This window comes from Abramis brama, assembly GCF_963993115.1.
Source record: "Abramis brama genome assembly, chromosome: 19".
In the NCBI taxonomy this organism is placed as follows: domain Eukaryota; kingdom Metazoa; phylum Chordata; class Actinopteri; order Cypriniformes; family Leuciscidae; genus Abramis; species Abramis brama.
Genome location: NC_139981.1, coordinates 12,944,526 through 12,965,186, shown reverse-complemented (window position 1 = coordinate 12,965,186; position 20,661 = coordinate 12,944,526). Strand labels below are relative to the sequence as shown.

General features: G+C 37.6%; 1 protein-coding gene across 2 annotated transcripts; it reads left to right on the top strand.

Annotated features, from left to right (window-relative positions):
• Positions 1-869: 869 nt before the first annotated feature.
• map3k21 (mitogen-activated protein kinase kinase kinase 21) lies at positions 870-19,848 on the top strand. Of its 2 annotated transcripts, XM_084094015.1 has the most exons (11): positions 870-2,572; positions 8,609-8,789; positions 10,171-10,319; positions 10,963-11,138; positions 12,382-12,622; positions 12,838-12,960; positions 13,445-13,549; positions 14,090-14,240; positions 14,423-14,517; positions 15,502-16,194; positions 17,289-19,848. In XM_084094015.1, the coding sequence occupies exons 1-11, from the start codon at positions 1,810-1,812 to the stop codon at positions 17,660-17,662; spliced, it is 3,051 nt and encodes a 1,016-aa protein (XP_083950141.1). In that variant the 5' UTR covers positions 870-1,809; the 3' UTR covers positions 17,663-19,848. The 2 variants fall into 2 exon arrangements, with proteins under 2 accessions (XP_083950141.1, XP_083950142.1); XM_084094016.1 differs by lacking the exon at positions 13,445-13,549 and having other exon boundaries at positions 872-2,572.
• Positions 19,849-20,661: the final 813 nt, after the last annotated feature.

Here is a 20,661-nt window from a genome sequence, read left to right as displayed (position 1 = left end):
GCATCAACAGCACTTTTTCAACCTGGCTTAAATGTAGGCTACACATTTTAGGGCCTGCAGTATTGTTTTTTTTTTTTTTTATATGGAGCTATATACAATGTGTGTGTGTGTGTGTGTGTGTGTGTGTATGTAGGCTACATTATATATATACACACACAGTCTGACATATATATCATCTATATAAAAATAATAATATATTCACACATATGTAAACAAAAACGTTTATGTTAGATGCAGTTAATTACGATTAATCGATTTGACAGCACTAATATATATATATATATATATATATATATATATAAACATCATGGCTCACAATAGTTTGGCCACGACTGTCTTTTTTGTTAGTGTGAAGAACATTTTAATAATCTAAAGAACGTTTTTTCTACTTTAAAGAATCTTTTGTGCAATGGAAAGGTTTCATGGATTTTAAAGGTTCTTCACTGACCCAAATGCGTGTTTATGAGTTTAATGTAAAAATTGTATAGAGATAGGCTAGCCTACGTTTTCCCTTTCTAATTGTCAATGAATTAATATAACATAAAAGTTATAGGCCTACTCTTTATATCTCATTAGCCTATGATATTTAAGGATTTCCTATGTGCTTTAAGCTATTGGAATTTTATGTAGGCTATGTTTGTTTATTACTCAGTTTAAATCATCTGATAAGTATCATTACAGGAGTAGGTCTATAAACAATTCTGAATTGTTTAACACGGCCACTCAGTCTTTATATCTTATATAGCCTATTTAAGCTGCATGTTATAAACTGTATGGTAGGCTAAAGCAAATCTTGAGAAGTACCATTACATCGCAGATTGAAAAAAAGAGAAAGGTTCGCAGCTCCCACTTGTTTTGCGCTCACGCATAGTGTCACGTGAACTCCTCTGACCAATCGATTTCCACCTTTTCCTTCTCTCCTCCTCTAGGGTCAGTTGTGTCGGAGAAGCGGAGAAGTGATGGCGGTGCACACATAAACTGACCGAACAAAGTTTTCCTAGCTCAGAAAAACTATTTAGATCCACAGGAGAGGGAAAAAGCCATCAATTTTTGGAAAGCTGGCGGACGACTGAAGTGCTCGGGAGCCTGAGGAAACGCTTACTGCTGTGCGCGCGCGACTTGTACTTGGCGACGGAAGAATTTTTGGGAGCCGCGGTTACTAGTTTGTGAACTTCGAAGAGAGAGAGAGATAAAGCTAACGCGTTAGCACAGCTATTTAGCCTGCTCGTGCAATGTGTTTTAACCAGCCAGATAATGGCTACGAGGGGGTTTTGTACAAGTAGACACGTAAGTTAATAAGTAACTTATTTTGGGTAGTGAAATAATCGTGTGTATTGCTTGATTCATTCGTCTAGGATGAGCAGGTACTTTGCACCTGTAGCCTCACGGCTTGAAAACTCTATCTACTTTCCTGGTTAGGTATGTTGTTTTACTTGTATTTGTGCTTTTAGTGACGCATGAATCGACAGGCTGATAATGTAGTTTTTACTCTATAATGTAAACAAAAAAGTTCGTGAAGCAAGTGTTTAGGCTATAGCTGATGTCCGTGCTTCAGAGACATTTCTCATTCCCAGATTGGTTAATTTAGCTGGCTTACGTGGAAACAAAGCAATGCGTCTCTTAACCTCTATTAAGCCGGACTTGACCTGACCCACTCTCCATTAATGGTATAACGTGACCTGGTTGGGTTTGTTAGGCACTTTTTGTGCGTGCGTGCGTGTGTGTGTCATTGGGGAAATACGACTACTGGACTAGTTTACTTTGATTTGACATCACGGCACCCTATGGTGCTCCTGCAGGCACCGAGACATGGATGTTCCCCAGGCCGTTTTCCCAAACGGTGAGGGGCGCCTGAGCCTCCAAGACCATGTCTGGACGGAGTCCTCCAACTCGAGGGCTTGGGCTCACTCTGCCCCCGTGTGTCCCCGCTCGCTCTGGACGGCGGTGTTTGACTACGAGGCCAGCGGGGAGGACGAGCTCAGCCTGCGGCGAGGAGACGTGGTGGAGGTCCTGTCTAAGGACGCTGCCATCTCGGGAGACGAAGGCTGGTGGACTGGAAAAATTAACCATCGCGTGGGCATCTTCCCATCTAATTATGTTACCTACCAACCAGCTATTTACAGAGCGGTAGGGGCTCGCGAGAGTGACCCGCCCGCCCCTGTTCGGATACCTTTTTCTGAACTCGTTCTACAAGAAATCATCGGCGTCGGAGGGTTTGGCAAAGTCTACCGGGGGGCCTGGAAGGACCAGGAGGTCGCGGTGAAGGCAGCTCGACAGGACCCCGACGAGGACATTACAGCTACTGCAGACAGTGTTAAGCAAGAAGCCAAACTTTTCTCGATGCTTCAACATCCCAACATTATCAAATTGGAGGGGGTGTGTTTGGACGAGCCCAACCTGTGTCTTGTCATGGAATATGCCCGAGGAGGGACTCTGAACCGCGCCTTGACGAGCAGGAGGATCCCCCCTCATATCCTCGTGAACTGGGCCGTCCAGATCGCCAGAGGCATGCACTATCTCCACGAGGAGGCCGTGGTTCCCATTATTCATCGAGACCTGAAGTCCAGCAACAGTAAGATAATCACCACACACTCATTAATGCCTCCTTATCTTGACCAAGATTTGCTGGTATTTGCTCTACTGTAGAAACGCACACTTGGTTGTCACATTGGTATTTCCTTTCGCAATTAGCACGTTAATTATTAATCCCCACCCTCCTTTACAAAGCTTTATCATTAGCACATCAACCTTTCCCATATGCCTCTGTTTGTACCTGAAAGGATGGGAACAGAACACCACGTGCTCTTGAAAGACCATATAACCTAGGTCATCATCACCAGTCTAACAGTATTTAATGTTGCCTATATATGAAGCCATAGGAGCTGTATCTTCTCTCTAAAAGCAATATGCTTCTCAAAGGAAGCCACTAGCTAGTGAAATCTAACCCTAGAAGAAAAGCTATAAAATTGATGGATGCCCTAAGATTTGAATAGAGCCTTTGTAGTTAATGTTTAAGACACTGGATCCTTCCAAGTCCTTCTAGCAACTTCAGCATTAGTTTATGTCTGAGTACAACATTGACTGCAAAACTTTGAATGCTTAATTTACACACACGCACACACACACACACAAAAACGTATGGAAAGCATACATTTCCTTCCTGTTCTTGCCTGTACTATTCTAGATAGCGTTTGAAACATTGCCAGCATTTCTCATATCATTAATCCTGTAAAGCCTGACATATGATTTTTTTGTAATGAAACAGTTTATTGAACTGTTTGAAGAAAGGTTATTCATGTCTAACAAGATGAAAGATGATGGTTTGTAATGTAAATCAATGAAATCATTCTAATAGTATAGCAGAATATTTAAAATGCTTATAAATATCCCTTGTCAATCTATATCTCAATAAAATATCTTAGTGAGATGATATTGTAAATGCTTAGTTTTATGATCAAAGAAGCTCAGTATTTATTATTACCTGTAACCTATAATGTTATGCAATAGAATGATGACAATAGATGAGAATAGATATGTATAAATAAACATTCCTTAAAAGCCTGATGTATCATATTTGATACTTACATTTTAATATGATTTTCCACACAAAAAAAATATGTATGGATAATCAAGTAAAGCTAAGCTAGTTCAGTCCAGTAAGTGTTCATCTTGACATATTACTAACAATATAAAAGTTATTCTTATGTTTGTTTACTATAAAAATCATTAAAGAGTTCACAGCAAAAAGGCATGTGTACCAGGACATGAAGGTGGACATTTTTACAATTATACTAAAAGGCCTTTTACTTGCTAAAAATGTATAAATTATCAATCAGATGACAGAAGTCTGTTACAACTGAAAAGTTTTGATCATGTTGACGATTTAAAAATAGAGGCCTTTGTGTATCAAATATAATACAGTAGGCATCATAGGGTTAAGATGAATCCTTTGTTGTATTTCTCATTTATAAGAAGTTACTGGATAAAAGCATCTGCTAAATGAATAAATGCAAATGTAATTTTTTTTCTTGAAAATGCACCAAGTATAAAATAATCTGTGGTTAAACCACAATGTGTACATCTGGGTGAAAATGCTTGACTACTAAACTAAGATAAAATTACATTTGTAAATGTTGACGGCCCTTCAGTCATCAAGAGATATTTAAGGTTGCATTTTTTTCTCCATACCCCAGTTGTCCCGGACTAAAGAGCAGGCTATTTGAAAACTGCACCTGCATTTCAACAGTGGATTTTGAGTCATGTGCTTCAGCAGAGTCTTGAGTCTAGAGTTACACAGCCAACAAGTAAAAAAAAAACACTGGCTATCTTCAAACCTTTCAAAAGAGCTGTGGGAATGATGGTTTCTGAATGAGTGTGACCATAGGCAGGTTGTGAAGTTAAGAGGTTAGAGTTTGAACAGCTGGTGTCCTTGAGAAACTGGCTATCTGCTAACAAGGTTCAGAAAACTCTGGTCTGAAAAAACGTCTGCATAAAGAAGCACTAAGTCTGTATATAAATGTTTTTTATGATTAAATAATTGGTGTTATAAAGTCTATTTCACATACACTGTATTATTTTGTTGTATTGTTTCAGTGCTGCCAAGGAACAATTATTAGACCATTTGAAATGGTGTAGTGTTTTTAAAAAAAAAAAAATTAATTGCCCTTCACCACGTATTACAGACGTTTATGGAAAGAGTTTCTTTCATGCAAATGTTTTTTTTTTTCTCTAAAACATTACTATAGCTACAGGGGACACTGCATGACTAGAGATTGTGCTATCATGTTTCTCAGTCATATATTAAGTTGGGAAAGACCCTTACACTTATCTGCCTCAGGTATGCTTAATACCTAAAAGAGACATTTCAGATATTGCTTTCAGAAGTTAAGTAACTTGTTAACAGAATAGTTTAGCTTTCTGATTAATCCTCACAAAAAATATGTAACTCAAATACAGTCTTAGTGCTGCAGAGATTTGATCAGCTTGGTACCATGATAATGTAAATCCATTCAGCGGCTCTCTTAATTCCATTCATTTATTAACAAGCTGTTTCTAATAGCTACACTACCATTCAAAAGTTTGGGGGTTTTAATGTTTAAAAAAGTCACTTTTGCTCACTAAGGCTGCATTTATTTGATCAAAAGTACAGTAAAAACAGTATTATTGTTAGATATTATATAAAATAATGATTCATTTGTAATAATTTAAAGTGTAATTTATTCTTGTGATGGCAAAGCTGTATTTTCAGTATCATTACTCCAGTTTTCAGCATCACATGATCCTTCAGGAATCATTATATTATGCTGATGCATAACAGTTGAGCTGTTTAAACATTTTTTGGAAACCATGATACGTTTTTTTTTTTTTTCAGTATTCTTTGATGAATGGAAAGTTCAAACCTACAGCATTTATTTGAAATATAAATTTCAAATATTTTTTTGCAGCATTGTTGTTTTTACTGTCCCTTTGGATCAAATTAATGCTGAATAAATTAATTGCTTTAGAAAAAATAGTACTGAACGGTAGTGTAGATGATTTCTGTCTGCAAACGCATTGTCATTCTCTATAGCATTCTACCTTTTGTTAAATTAGCAGAGTATTTCTAGAGCAATAAAATAGACGGCATTCCACTATCAACAATAGACGCAATGTGGCACCCTGCCCCCGTTCAGCATGGCAGTGCTACTGTTAACGCAACTCAGTTTGTTCATCTCTCCACAGGATTGTGACAAACAACATTGGAAGCTTGCTGACCTTAATTGAAAAAATAACGTGTGTTTGCTCAGTGCAGAACAGCAACCCATCATGAGCCAGACCCTTTCTGCTGTGTTTTTGAGGGGGACTCCTTACCCATTCAGGTTGTGGCGGTACATTGTTTAGCAGGTTAAAGGTGGAGGGTACATTTTTAGGGAGGCACAAACAGCAAAGTCAAATACTCTCTCTCAAAAATAAGAAATGAAATAAGATTTGCTTTGGCCCAGTCTTGCTTATCTGATCAATGATTATCTTTAAGATATAGCAAATAGTGAGTGAAATGATGTTTTTGTGCCCTAATCTTTTAATACCTCACTCAAAGGAATGTCGCTAACGAGGGGGCAAAAGCTTAACATAAGTTTGCACAATGGAATGGTCAAGCACTGGTTGCTAGGTGACTGCCAACCCGAGAATGCCCCGACTCCTGGGCCTGAAAGGCTTATTTTCATTATTTTTAATCTCCTCAATGGCTGCTGTTTTCTCTCCAAGATGGGGAGCTTCCCCTGATTGGGGGTAAAGAATATTGCAGAACTGTTGCCAGCAGTCCCTGTGAAACTCGGCACTGTGCCACACTTCAAAACTCAGTTTTGCAATTTCAGGCACATGAAGTGTAATGTTAAGGAATCTCAAGCATGTGTGCTCTCCAAAATACTCTCTCTCTTTCTCTTTCTCTCTCTCTCTCTCTCTCACTCACTCACTCACTCACTCACTCACTCACTCACTCACTCACTCACTCACTCACACACACACACACACACACACACACACACACACACACACACACACACTCTGACTGACAGTGTAGAGAATAATGGGTCTTGTTCACTAATAATTACATGGATTTTGTATACGCACAGCAGAATTTCTCACAACAGATCTCCACCTAATTCACAACATGTTCATACGCACATGAATTTGTTCTTAATCTCGTTCTAATGTTATTGAATTTGAAATATTTATTATAAATGAGTGGCCGTGTCCAAACCACATCCAAACCATCTCCATATAAGGGCTTTCCGCACAACCTTTCCTTTACAGCCTTTCGTCACTCTCATCAAACATATTGCACTCCTCGAGCAATGCCAAGTATGTCATTCTCAAAACCAGTTCAAACAACTTTTACACAGACCTGTGTTCCTGTAAGTTCCTGTATTGAGTTTTTGGTGAATCATGATTTGTTTGTGAAAACGTTTGTATGTGGATTTCACACACAAAATGTTGTGCGTACGCATGCTCAGTGAATGAGACCCAATGGCCTTTTTGGAGAGATAGAGGACCGTGGCAAACAGGTTATTGTCTCATGATCTAAAGGTGATTTTCTGCTCCATAAAATGGACACCATAGAAATCTGAGCCAAGAAAAGACATGTTACAAAAGTGGGAATGAATGAGAGCTAGACTGTAGCAAAGTACTATTAGTTTAGAAGTTAATTTATTTTATATTTCAGGTTCACATGTGACCAGAACATCTTTGTCAGAAAAGTGGATTTTTCTTTAGTAATAAGACCACATTCATATCCAACTTGGCTTTTTGGTTTGCTAAAATGTATCCAATATTAAAACTGATTATATAATAGGTATGTAAAATTGTCTATTATTTCATTATACTTAAACTGTTGTTTGGTGTTGTGTTGTTACTTAATGGAAAGGAAACCTTAAAGGGCTAGAAACCAACAGCTGAGATTAACCTGAAAGCATCAAACAGGTGCAACCTGTTCGAAATGGAATTCCAATCTTCATGTTTGTCTCAAAATGATAGTTTTGTCGACAATTTTACCTGAGACCTTGCTAACATGCAAGCCTTTTATCTTAAAAAGAGACTTATAAAAGTTCACATGTAAAACAGTCTGGTTCTTTTTATTCCCAGTGTCCAGCATGTTTATGGGTTTAAAAGAAACTAAAGGGATAATTCACCCAAAAATTTAATTTACCCCATGATTTACTCATCCTCAAGTCATCCTAGGTGTATATGAAATTCTTCTTTCAGACTAACTGAGGGTTAGTAAATCATGGGGTAATTTTCATTTTTGGGTGAACTAACCCTTTAAGACAAGAGTAAAGGATCTAAATCCTCATTATGGAACTGATAGTTTTATCTTTCTCTGGCTTGTTGCTTTAATAAATAAAACTGATGATTTCTGGTGCACTATTCTTGTACTGAACGAATGAAAATGTTACAGTTATACTAAATGTCTTAAATTGTAACATCTGCATAAACTGGGAGTGTAGTCAAGGCCAGTAATCTCCAATGTATGCTGGATGAAGCCTGGGAAAGTTAAGTGTTTAATGAAATGTGTCCACAAATAACACTACTTAGTTACACCCTCAGATCATGATAATGGGAAGGGAGTCAAGGTCAGATTAATCAGACATGTAGTTATCAACTGAGGGCCTCCCTATTTATTACATACTGATGTTGATAAAGGTCTCAAGTTGGAATATTGCCTAGGACAGAACCGGTGAGAAATACTACTCCTGACCTCAGGATGTTCCGGACTTCAAAGACAACTGGCCTATATTCTCATGTTGTTTGTCATTCGGTACGAGGCTGTATTGTAAACTAGAGCGACTTGTATGTCGCTCTGAGTTCTTCATGTAGACCTGTGTTCTTGAAGATTCCACTTCATGATAAAAGCATGGAAATATGATTACCCTCTTAGCATTCCTGTATTGTTATTCATTGACATAAATGCTCAAATGCAAAGGCTCACGCGTTGAAAACATTCCCATCATACTTTAAAATAGCTCAATTTGTCTAATTAATCTTGAAAATACTGCAGACTTTTAACCATTGACTCAAAAGTAATTTAGTACAAATATCTAAAACATTTCTCCTGTCTCTGTTCTTTTTTTAGTTTTATTACTTGAAAAAATTGAGAATGATGACATTGGTCGAAAAATCCTGAAGATCACTGACTTTGGCCTTGCTCGTGAGTGGCACAAAACGACCAAAATGAGTGCTGCTGGCACTTATTCCTGGATGGCTCCTGAGGTCATCAAGTCCTCTCTGTTTTCTAAAGGGAGTGATGTCTGGAGGTAAGCTGTTATTTTAAGTTAATTGCAATGTTTGGATCAAAGCCTGTTATTAAACTGAATTGGTTACTTGAGGTTAGACACAATTGCTTGGGCATCATTTTAAGCTTTTCCAAAAGGCATAATTATACTTCTATGACGCATCATTTTGGCCAAATTCTAAGTCAGTGTAACGTGTCGTTCATGGATACAACATAGTTTAATATAATTCAGACTGAATATATGTGTAATGCATTAGAATATTGTGTCTGTAGCTTGCAAACTCCAAATGCTATTGGAAGTGTTCCAAATCAGTCACTTAAGAGAATCAGTTTCAGTTTGGATGCTGCTCTATATGTAGGCGATAGACTGCACTGCAAGGAAGCTCACTAGGGCCGTTTACACCTGGTATTAAGATCCATTTTGGTCGATCAGATCACAAGTAGATGAGGGAGACACATACATTCTGTGCTGATAGCCGCAACACTGAAAGCTATGAGTGCATGTTAGAAATCAGGAATGGTGAGAGAACATTGTGCTTGGTACATTTTTCGTCTTCAAACCAAACCTGGGTCTTCAGCGACAAAGTTAAATCCCCTCTGGCTAGCGCTCTTCCCGTAATATTTACGCATTAAGTCAGTAGGCAGAGAGTAGGTGGTCTTTTGTGACTGTTCGAACACATTCAAACACATGAGCGTTTACACTACGAAAGCAATCCGGTCGAATGCATTTTCAACTATCTCTGGATGTGGTCGAAAGTAGACAAGCTCAAAACGTTTTAGACCCCGTTTATACCTGTATTTAGCATCATCCACTTGTGATCTGGTCGACCAAAACGCATCATAATACCAGGTGTAAACAGGGCCTAAGTTTTAGAACAGAGCTTAAATGTAATGCCTAGTGTTTGATTTAGATTTTAGGTTCACAGAATCTTTGGGTCAGTTTCAATCAGTACAGCATTTGGTGGTGTTCCAACTGCCCTTTTACCTTGTTTGTGAAAGCTAAATGTGAAGTCTCGTCTTTTTTTATATTTTATTTATTTTATAGACACATGATTGGTTTCACTTCTACCTTCTTTCTTTCCTAACATGGCTAGAACATTGTCTTTTCCTTTCTTTGCTTTTCTTTGAGGTTAAGAGGAGAAGTAATGTTATTTAGCGATCATACAATGTTGCTTTGGGATCCATTAGGATTTGCATCTGAGATGCTTTATGTATACACACGTAATTTAATAATTTAAAAGTGCAATCAGTGTACATCCTTTGATTAGGGAAAAAGTACAGAGGGCCCCAAAGTTGCCTGCCTGGTTAATATTATACATAAGCACTATTCTTTCAGCCAATTGGTGTGATTAGTACCAACCCATACCACACTGACACTTCCCTGTGTTCTGTTCTCTGTCCAGTTATGGAGTCCTCCTTTGGGAATTACTGACTGGAGAGGTTCCTTACCGTGGCATTGACGGATTGGCAGTTGCCTATGGAGTTGCTGTCAACAAATTAACCCTTCCTATTCCATCTACCTGCCCCGAGCCTTTTGCCAAGCTCATGGAGGGTAGGTCTGCTAGTGGTTTACTGATATTACTCATTGTTTATCCCATCACTATATGTTATCAACACTCCATGAAATTTTTGACATTTTGGCACTGATGCCCCATTCACACCGTCAGCGACTTTGTCACTGCATGTGGCTTGTCTCCATACCTCAAGTTGCTCATGGGCATTCCTAGTGCTGTCACATCTGGATATATCTTTAAAAAAGGCAATCACAGATTATGTGTATTGATGGTAAAGCTATGGTAACACATTCAAGTTACAAATGGCCACGTCCACTATGTTAAAATAAGTTGGATAATCAATAAAAACGATCAATGTATGAATTTACAAGCAGTATTTTATTATAATACATGTATGTGTTTACAGACCAATCATATAGAAGAGTGAATTATCTGTCCTGTCTTGACTGCACTCGAGGAATGTGAGCTCTATTGACACAGATCTCACTCCGATTTAACTTTGCAATTTCCAGTGACCATTGTGAGAAATGTTTAACTTTATGCAAACTCATTGAAATGAATGGTAGGCTATAGGAATGGGGTTTAAGTATAAACCAGTCCCACTGCAATCTGCAGTGAATTAAAACACATGGCCATTGTAATGATGACCTACAAGAGTTCCAACATATTTTTTGTTCATAGAATGCTGGGAGCAGGATCCCCATATCCGTCCGTCCTTTGCTTCCATTTTGGAGCAGCTGACTGCCATAGAAGAAGCTGTGATGGCCACCATGCCGCAGGACTCCTTCCATTCAATGCAGGAGGACTGGAGAGTGGAGATCCAGGAAATGTTTGATGAGCTACGCACTAAAGAAAAGGTCTGTTGATAAAATATTTAGACTCTCTTTCATTTCTGAGCTTGTTTTACCTATAGTTTTGATTTGTTTTGTTATGAGACAGTGGGCCTATATTGTTTTCGTATCAAATATGGTTCAGTTTTTATTAGGTTAGCTGTATTTGGTTACTGATCCTCTTAACAAAGCTAGCTGTTAGCAATGAAATGGCCTTAAGTGTTCAGTGAAGTTAATATGATAAGCTGCTTCCGATCTTAGCAGCTTGTTATGTTGGAAAGGGTTTGCCATTGGTTGATCAAGAATGCCTTTTCCTGCAAGTCAGCTAAAACTTCATGTAGAAATCCTGACATTGTGTTTCACATGCAAGTCATTCTTGATCAGTGAATTTTTCCACTCCTTTAGGAACAGTCCTGTCACACAAATATCTTCCTTGTTAAGTGATGCACCAAGTGAACTTTTACTCGATTGTAAATAAACAAATTTTTAATTCATTAATTAATTGTCTAAATCATCTGCCCAAGTGTGTTTCTTGGCAGAGTGCCCCAAAGCGTCTTACAGAACTTATTCATAAGAGATTAGGCCAAACGGCTTTACTCCATGTGGGCGGAAAACGGTTTTGATTAATGCTTAACAATTGTGTCTGCATGTTTTATACATGTGGATTATTCTGTTCAAGAGATATAGAGAATGAGTAAACTAACTCTATCACAAAGATGATTTATTCTTTTAACCAAAAGGCAGGATTTCCATTACCATATTCACAGTATTAAGATTGAAGTGTAAGCCAGAGCAGAAGTGAAATTAGATTTTTTTTTATTTACTAGCTTATAAATGGTGCTGCTGTTTTGTGGATAACTCACTCAAAGGTCTAGTATTATTGTTGTTTATGGTGCTCAAGGGTAGAAACAAGAAAAGAAGGCTGATCTGAATTGAGCAGTTCAAGGTAGAGAGGAATCTGAGCTCTGTTCTCCAAGGCCAAAGGAAGTGAAACTGCCATTCATACCAGTGATGTATTTTTTGCTCATAGACAAAGAGTTGTTTCATAAGCATGAGAACTATCCGATTTTGCTTCCTTGGGCAGTAATTCGGTATATAAAAATATTTATATTTATTTGGTCATTGTTTGGCCATAGTTTGAAGGAATAGTTCATTCAAAAATGTAATTCGGTCATCATTCACTCACCATCATGTAGTTTTTAGATAAACTCTTCCAATGATAGATTCCTTGCAAAATGTGCTTGATCACAAATGTTCTTGACACCAACAGGAGCTTCGTTCTCGTGAGGAGGAACTGACGCGAGCAGCCCTTCAACAGAAGTCTCATGAAGAGCTGTTGAAGAGGAGAGAACAGCAGCTGGCCGAACGGGAAATTAATGTGCTTGAGCGTGAACTCAACATCCTCATATTCCAACTCAACAAGGACAAGCCCAATGTTAAGAAACGGAAGGGAAAGTTCAAACGCAGCCGCCTCAAGCTCAAAGATGGCAACCGCATCAGCTTACCCTCAGGTTAGAGCCGTACTATCTTATTAATTTATATATGAATTTGTTGTCACATTAATTAATCTCAGTAAATTGTTTCTTATTACTGTTAACAGAATTTTTTTTCTTGTAGTATTTCAGTTGTAAAGAAGGTTGATGTGCAAAATGTTATTGTAAAACGTAGTAATGTTTCAAGTGTTCTTAATAAATATTACTTATGGGTAACCTTATTTGTTCATCAGATTTTCAGCATAAAATCACAGTTCAGGCCTCTCCAACTATGGACAAGAGGAGAAGCCTCAATAGCACTAACTCCAGCCCTCCCAGCAGCCCTACACTGATCCCTCGCCTCCGAGCCATTCAGTGTAAGTGCCCGCTCTCTTACACATCCGTACTGCATCTGCCACATTGTTATTTTACAATTTACCACACCTTTCCAATATTTTTGAGATTTTTGGTAAAAAGTTTTTTAAACATAAGACATATTTTTGTTTCCAAGTAGGTTTAGAAGTTTAAATATTATCATATTTATTTTAAAGGGAATTTCCACCATCTATCTTCCAATTATAAGAAATTATCTTAAAGTACTTAAACAAGGATCTGAAATAACAGACCCATTGTCTTTCCATTCCATTGTTATTAGCTAATATCAGGACTAGCGCATATCATTCCTGTTTAATTGTTTTGCCCGTTTCAATACAGTAAAAACATTATGTACCAAGGGCAATCACACTATTCAATCCATTTGTGAGTAGCTCAGTGTGACACAAAAGTGGCATCCAGGTCATTGCCAGTGGTTGCTGAATCCTGTGTTTGTCACACATTTATAACTTATTTTTTTCCCATCAGTGAGCCACCCAGGTGAGACTAGCCAAAGGAGCAGTATGTTTGTGTATCACCAGGATGTGGATATCTCAAGCGAGTGTAAACCACATAGCGGGTTTAGGAAGAAAGGCAAGGACACTGTGGTCCTGTGAGACAAAGCCGCCCCATCTAACTGTGTGTTGGTGTGATTGCTGATCACTATGGCTCTTACTTCACAACATCTCTTTTTGTTTTGATGCCTTTAGGTTACAAAAGGTTGTCTTAATGCATTGCTTGATGAAGTTTTAATTGTTTGTAATGATTTTGCTTTGGGAATCAAGGACATTATTGTAGACCTTGAGCTGGTGCTGCCAAACTCGATCTGATGATTGCATCAACAGTAACACTTTTCAGTGTATAAAATCCAAAAAGATTTAAAGCTAATGTTCTCACGATGTTCTTCCTGAAGCTCCATTAACTGTTTTCGAGAATGATTGTAATGATCTAACACTTGTTTTGCTGGGTGGTGGAGGTTGCCTTAATTGTCTAAAAGCGCTGTTTCTGTTCTGCTGTGAAGGACTAATAGATTGAATCTCAGTCTGTGGTGTGGCAGATATTGGGACTCAGTTGAAGAACATTTCCATTGGTATTAGCAATTCTGTTTCAAATTCTATGCATCTTCATCTCTAGTGACCCTGGACGAGAGCAACAGAACATGGGGTCGAAGCACCAATTACAAACCTGAGGAGTTTGAAGATGTTAAGAAAGGGTTCAAGAAGAAGGGCCGCACATGGGGGCCGAGCTCTGTGCAGACGAAGGAAAGAGGAAATTGTGCTGAAAGGTTGGAACAGTGTTTATTTTTGTGTGTTCCTTTTCTTAAAGCCTAGATAAAAAATATTATCTTTAAGCACCATTTGTTACATTTTAATTATTCAACAAATGCATGTAGTTGCTTTAGTATGCATACTTTAGTGTGTTCTCATGAGTTATTAATTGTGGGTGCCACTGTCATTTTGTCTTCAGAGTTCGACCTCTCTCAGATGGAAGCAGTCCTTGGTCCACTAGTCTTATGAAATCCCAGAAATCTGTTCCATTGGCTGCATTATTTGCAGAGCAGGGTATGTAAAGAAAGCTCATCTTCCATTTACTTTTTCCATGTACTCAGTTTTCATCGCTCTTTGTTGTATCCTTAAATCAGGTAACAAAGAACAAGTTCCCTGAAACCACTTTCTTGACATGACATTAATCACTGTCTGCACAGTTCAGAATCTAAAGTTTTATTGCTTGTTCACTGCATTCTTCTTTTAGCATCTTTTATTGAGGTTATCAAAAAATACATTATGTATTAAGTGTTTTGAAATGTAATTTATTCCTGTGAATAAATAATGTGAATCTTCAGCAGCCATTACTTCCATTACTAGCCATCCTTCAGAAATCATTCTAATATACTTATTTGGTGCTCAGGAAACATTTCTTATAATTGTCCATGTTGAAAACAGTCGTGCTACTTTGTAGAAAGTTGAAACCGATATTTTTTTAGGCAGATTCTTAATTGACATTATATACATGGCAAACATCATCACAACCTACTTTATTTTTAACATCCATAAAGTTAGATTAATCAAACTATGCAAATAACCAGAACCTCCCTACTTATCCCAGAATCCCTAATTATCTGTTTAATGTTTTCCAAATATAGAAAGGACATTAGGACTTTCAACCAAGAAAAATTAGAGAGGGGCGTGAAAATATCCAATGTAGTATTATTTGGCTTCTGGCTACCAATGAAGCAAAAGCAATAACATAATAAGTGCAAAGAAATATTAAGGCCCTTTGACAATGTATCAAAAAAGATGACCAAAATGAATAAAATTTAGGACGTGTAAAAATGTATGAATATGATCTGCTGAGGATAGTGAGCATGTATTGCAACTGTCATCTTCTGTTAAAGAAAGTTTCTCTATATGGCTATGTGATTTCAGAAGTTACATAATATCTTCAATCAAAGTTTTCTGGTGAGGAAAGGGAGCAAAGATCATGAGTCACATAACATAGTCTCTAACCTAACATCTGTAGTTATACTTGTCTTTTTTTCCCCCCAGGAACCAGTAAAGATGAAGTATGCTCTGCTGATGGATCTGACAACAAACCAAAGCAACTCAAGTTCCCCAACCAGGTGTATATCGATCTACCTCTGTGGAAAGATGAACAGGGGGAGAGCCAGGGGCCGGCTGGTGGAGGTGAGAGCCAGGACGATCCAACAACATCCACAAGTTCCACCAGCACCACACCTCAGCACACACCCACCAACAGCCTTAAGCGCAGCACCACATGCCGGCGCACAGACTCTGTTCTCTATGGCTGTGCCTCCATCCTGGCATCTGTCGCATTTGGCTTTGACCTGCGAGAGGTCTGCAAGGGTGCTACCAATGAGGAACCGGAGCCACGTGAGGAGAAGAAGAAACGAGAGGGCCTGTTTCAGCGTGCTACTCGCTTCCGCCGCAGCACCAGCCCCCCTGGTGGCCGTTCACGCAAGGACGAGGTTACCGCTGGGCCTGTAAACCTGCTCGCCATGTCATCGATTTCTGAGTGCAACTCCACCAAGTGCCTCCTGCAGTCTGATTGTGAGGGGTCTGTGCACAACCTAATGAACGAGACTCCAACAAACAATTCCCGGACACATCAGAATACAGGCACTAGTGAAGTTCTCCCCTCAAACCCTGTGCAAGATCTCACTTCTGGATCCAGCTCTCGGCTTAGGAGAAAGAAGTCCAGTCCTGCTGTGTGTCAGACCAGTGAGTCATGTGCTGATATTCTTAAGGGTTGATCACGATATTGGAATTATTTCTGATAACCGATAAATGGCCAATTTTAAATATCTTTTCTATTTTGTCTAAATAATTAAAAAATGAAACTTATAAAATATATTATCAATATAAAATTGATTGTTTTAAATGCTACACGTTAATTTAGACCGCACAACATTATTTACAGAATGTAAAATGGATATTTTAGATTATTAATTTAGTATTTGTACGCTCAGGAGAACTTCTCACGAAAAATTTGCAAGTTTACATAACTGCAAGTTTCAACACACTACTAACACAACTCAACCAGGCCTCGCCTTTTTTTATGTGTGTATGCCTTGGGCAAGAATTATTTAAATTAGAAATAATCCTGACAGAAAACTGAAGACTACATTCGAGGCGTTTCAGGGAGTTCAGAAAAAGTGCTTACTGATATAGATAATGACTCCCTTTGGAGTGGACTTTGTGTTTTGGAACTTTCCAGACCTTTTTTTATGTTCAAACTGCAACATTACACACTAAAGAAAGCTGAAAATATAATAAACATATACCTTTTAATAACCCCTTAATTTTTAAATGTTATCTGAAATATACATTTTTCATGCTGTACATACTATATATCTGAACAAAATATATATATATATATATTGTGAGGTCTAAATTCACTTGTAGCTTTTAAAATGGTTTTATGGTTTTAAATGTAAAAATAGATGGAAACAAGTATGTAAAATTACTGGATATTGGCAGATACCGATACACTTTAAAATATCTAATATTAGCAGACAAGCATCTATTTTTACCATTGCTGTCATCTAATAAAACTGCTAATTTAATAACACTGTTATCTACAATATAAATTTTCCATGCTGTACATTCTAAAATTGTGAGCTATTTCACTTGTACCATTTAAAATGGTTTTATATCGTTGTATTTTATCTAAATATAAAAACAGATGAAAATGAGTATTTAAAATTAAACTGAATACCGGCCGATACAGATTTGCTCATTACTGCGTCAACCCATATCAGTGAAATTTTGTTTTCAAATATTGTTTATTAACCATGTTACTCTCTTTGCTTTAGTTAACGGCAGCAGCAACTGCCAGGCCAGTCCAACTGATTCCGCTACCACTACCGCAAAAAAGAAGGCTGACAGAGAGCCGGCTCAAGAGAAGGACCCAGTATCTAGACCCAGACCACTTTCTCTAAGAAGCAAATCTCACTCCTGGGGTCTTCTAAAGAGTCGCAACAAGAGCTATTCACTCGGGCACTACTCTGGGGAGAAGAGTGCCCAAAACTTGGACGTGGTCCTCCCCTCAGAGGTCAAAATGGGCTGCTCTTTACTGGACATGGACACAGAGGGTCAAAAACGAGACTGCACGGTTCCCCTCTGTCGAATACAGAGCACACCAGGTCGGCTATCTGTCTTTGAACTGGAGAAAGAGTTTTTATCCTGAAATAAGCTGCATCTGGAACACAATTACTTTCGTCTTGAATCTGTTCCACATGACATTTAGTTTTGTTTTTCCAAGATTAACATCATGGCCTTTGACCAATATTTGAGCCATTGCTGCTGGAGATATTCTGTAGTACCTTTATTTATATGCTGTTTACTTTGATATGTAATTTAATATGAAGTGACGTATATGAAGTGAATGATCAACATGCCTCTGAACTTGCAGTAGAATTGCAGTGATTTGATCAGTACACATGAACAAAATCTCAGATTCTGTTAGAAACTACTGATTTCTTTTTTTTGTTATTTTTGTGTGTTCAGACGTTTTTGTACCGTTTGATTCTGTATCATGTGATGTCATATGAAAGGCATAAACAGGGCCCACAGTGTTTATATAGTATAATTATTAATAGTTGTACAGATGAAGTTCCATCGCGAATGCGATTGACCAAACTAACAAATTGATTCCTGAACCATGCTGTGGTCAGCATTGCAATAATCAATTTATTTCTGCTAGTTTTTTCCAACATTCTTCTTTTATTTTTTTGCCCCTTAAAGCTACATTGGATACCCACCTAATGGACTCTCTCCTTTTTTAACTACTAATTATGTCTTTTAGAAGTGAATACACGTCTATATCTTTTAGATTGCATAACTAATTATGGAAGTATTGTTGATCAAACCCAATGGGGAGCAAAAATATACAGTATAAATATATATTTATATATAAACATCGCATTATACTGCCAAATAGTGATGAATGAACTATATTGATGGTGTCAATCATTATTGCTTTTTATTTACAGATCATTCCTTTCCTTAATTTAATTTGATGTTAAATATCACAATATACTATAAATCCACTAATAAATGAATTGAAGCACCAGGATGCTACTTAAAACTGTTACCATCTGAGTAGCTTGATTTTGAGTTTAAGCTGCAGTAGGTTCACAGAATGTTTAGTTATTATTCAAATATACTTAAGCATTATACTGTATCTTAGTGATTTAAACTGCTGCCGCAAAACCCCAATGCTCTTCTAGCTGCTAGTCTTTCAAACTGTTTTCACAATCATTACCCTGTGTAGAAGACTGAATTATTAACTTGTTCATTGTCTATTGTGGACTTAAGTAGTTCAGTATCTTGCTTTTCTGTTCTCTCTGTGTGACATTTAAAAATACCGTTTTGTATCTTCAAGATGTGGAGACTGTGACTTGGAACATGCACTATTGAACAAATTGAAACATTATTTTGTGGTTCTAGCCTATCACATGGAAGAGTACTAAAACCCTTAGTTTGTTGGTAAAGATGTGTTTGAGAAACAACTTGCATACAGTATTGAAAAGCTTTTCCTTGTAGTGTGAACTAGAATTATTTACTGTATTTACAGTAATTCTATTCAGAGTAAATGCTGTTTGTTCATAAATGACTCTGACTGTTTAAAAATACCCATTATGTGGAGATGTTTTAAAGGAAGAACAAAATATGTTGTGTAGCACTGGAATTTCCGAGTCATGTAATGATGATTGTTCATTACATTTATGCTGGTATTATATATATAAAGATGTAATGATTACTACTAGTTTAGATATACAACTGCACATTAAGATTTATCAGAACAAAGGACTCAAGAGACATTGTGGTGCCTCTTTTTTATGTCTTGCAATGAACATTACTTTTATGATGAAGTAACAATAACATGATGCCCGTTTTTGAGGAATTCATTTGGTGTTATTGTCTAAGCACAATAATTTCTCCTGTTATCGGAGAACTGCAGAGATCAAACTTTTAAAGCAGTTTCATTTGGACACAGATGTGTAAAAGACAGAAAACCTTTTGGAAGAGTGGAAGTTTGGAATTGAGCAACAGAATATTCATTTTTCACCAAAGTTGAAGTCTTGGATTGTAAAATGGTTTTGAGAGATTGTTACATGGTTCACATGCACTGCAAATAGTTTTACTGGTTTTGCCTTTTAGTGTGTGCACAGTGTATGTTGTATTGAGCTCTGTTTTTATCTAATGTTTTACCCATGTGACCAATTTAATGTTAAAAGCTGTTCAGTTCTAAATGCGGACTGGTTATTTGCTCCAGGAGGGCTCAATAAAAGGGCTGAGCCCAGAATCATCTCATTTATATCAAATTCTACTATTTTACTTTACACAAGTGACCAATAAAACCTTTATACAACATTAGGCATTGTTTCTCTTTCATCATTGCTTTACTTTTTATTTTCTGTCATGTGCTGTAAACATTTATTTGTTGTATATTGTTGTGTTCCATCATTGTGTATCATGTTCAACTACTTCTGTCTGGTGTTTTGTTGCTCAGCCCTAAAGATGACTATTAGTTCATATATTTATTTTTAACAGTCATTAGCCTTAAAGCTGAAGTGTGTATGTTTTTATGTCACAGGGTTAGTTCACCCAAAAATGAAATTTCTTTCATTAGTTACTCACCCTCATGTCCTTCCAAACCCATATGAACAAACCCATAACACAAATGAAGATATTTTTAATGAAATCTGAGAGCTTTCTGTCCCTCCATTGACAGCCTACGCAACTACCACTTTCAAGCCTCAGAAAGGTATTAAAGACATCATTGAAGTAATTCATGTGACTCCAGTGGTTTAACCTCAATTTTATGAACCACTTTAATGATGTCTTCACTACCTTTCTGGGGCTTGAAAGTGGTAGTTGCGTAGGCTGTCAATGGAGGGACAGAAAGCTCTCAGATTTCAATAAAAAGATCTTCATTTGTGTTCTGAAGATGAACGAAAGTCTTACGGGTTTGAAACGACATGAGGGTGAGTAGTTAATGACAGAATTTTTATTTTTGGGTGAACTAACCCTTTAAATACTGCCTTCTACCCTAACAATAATAAATTACTTCAAGTAAGCCATTTTTTGATTTCCCTGAGAGAGAGAGGGGGGAGAGAGGGGGGAGAGGGGGGAGAGGGGGGAGAGAGGGGGGGGGGGGAGAGTAAACTATGGCAAGCCGTT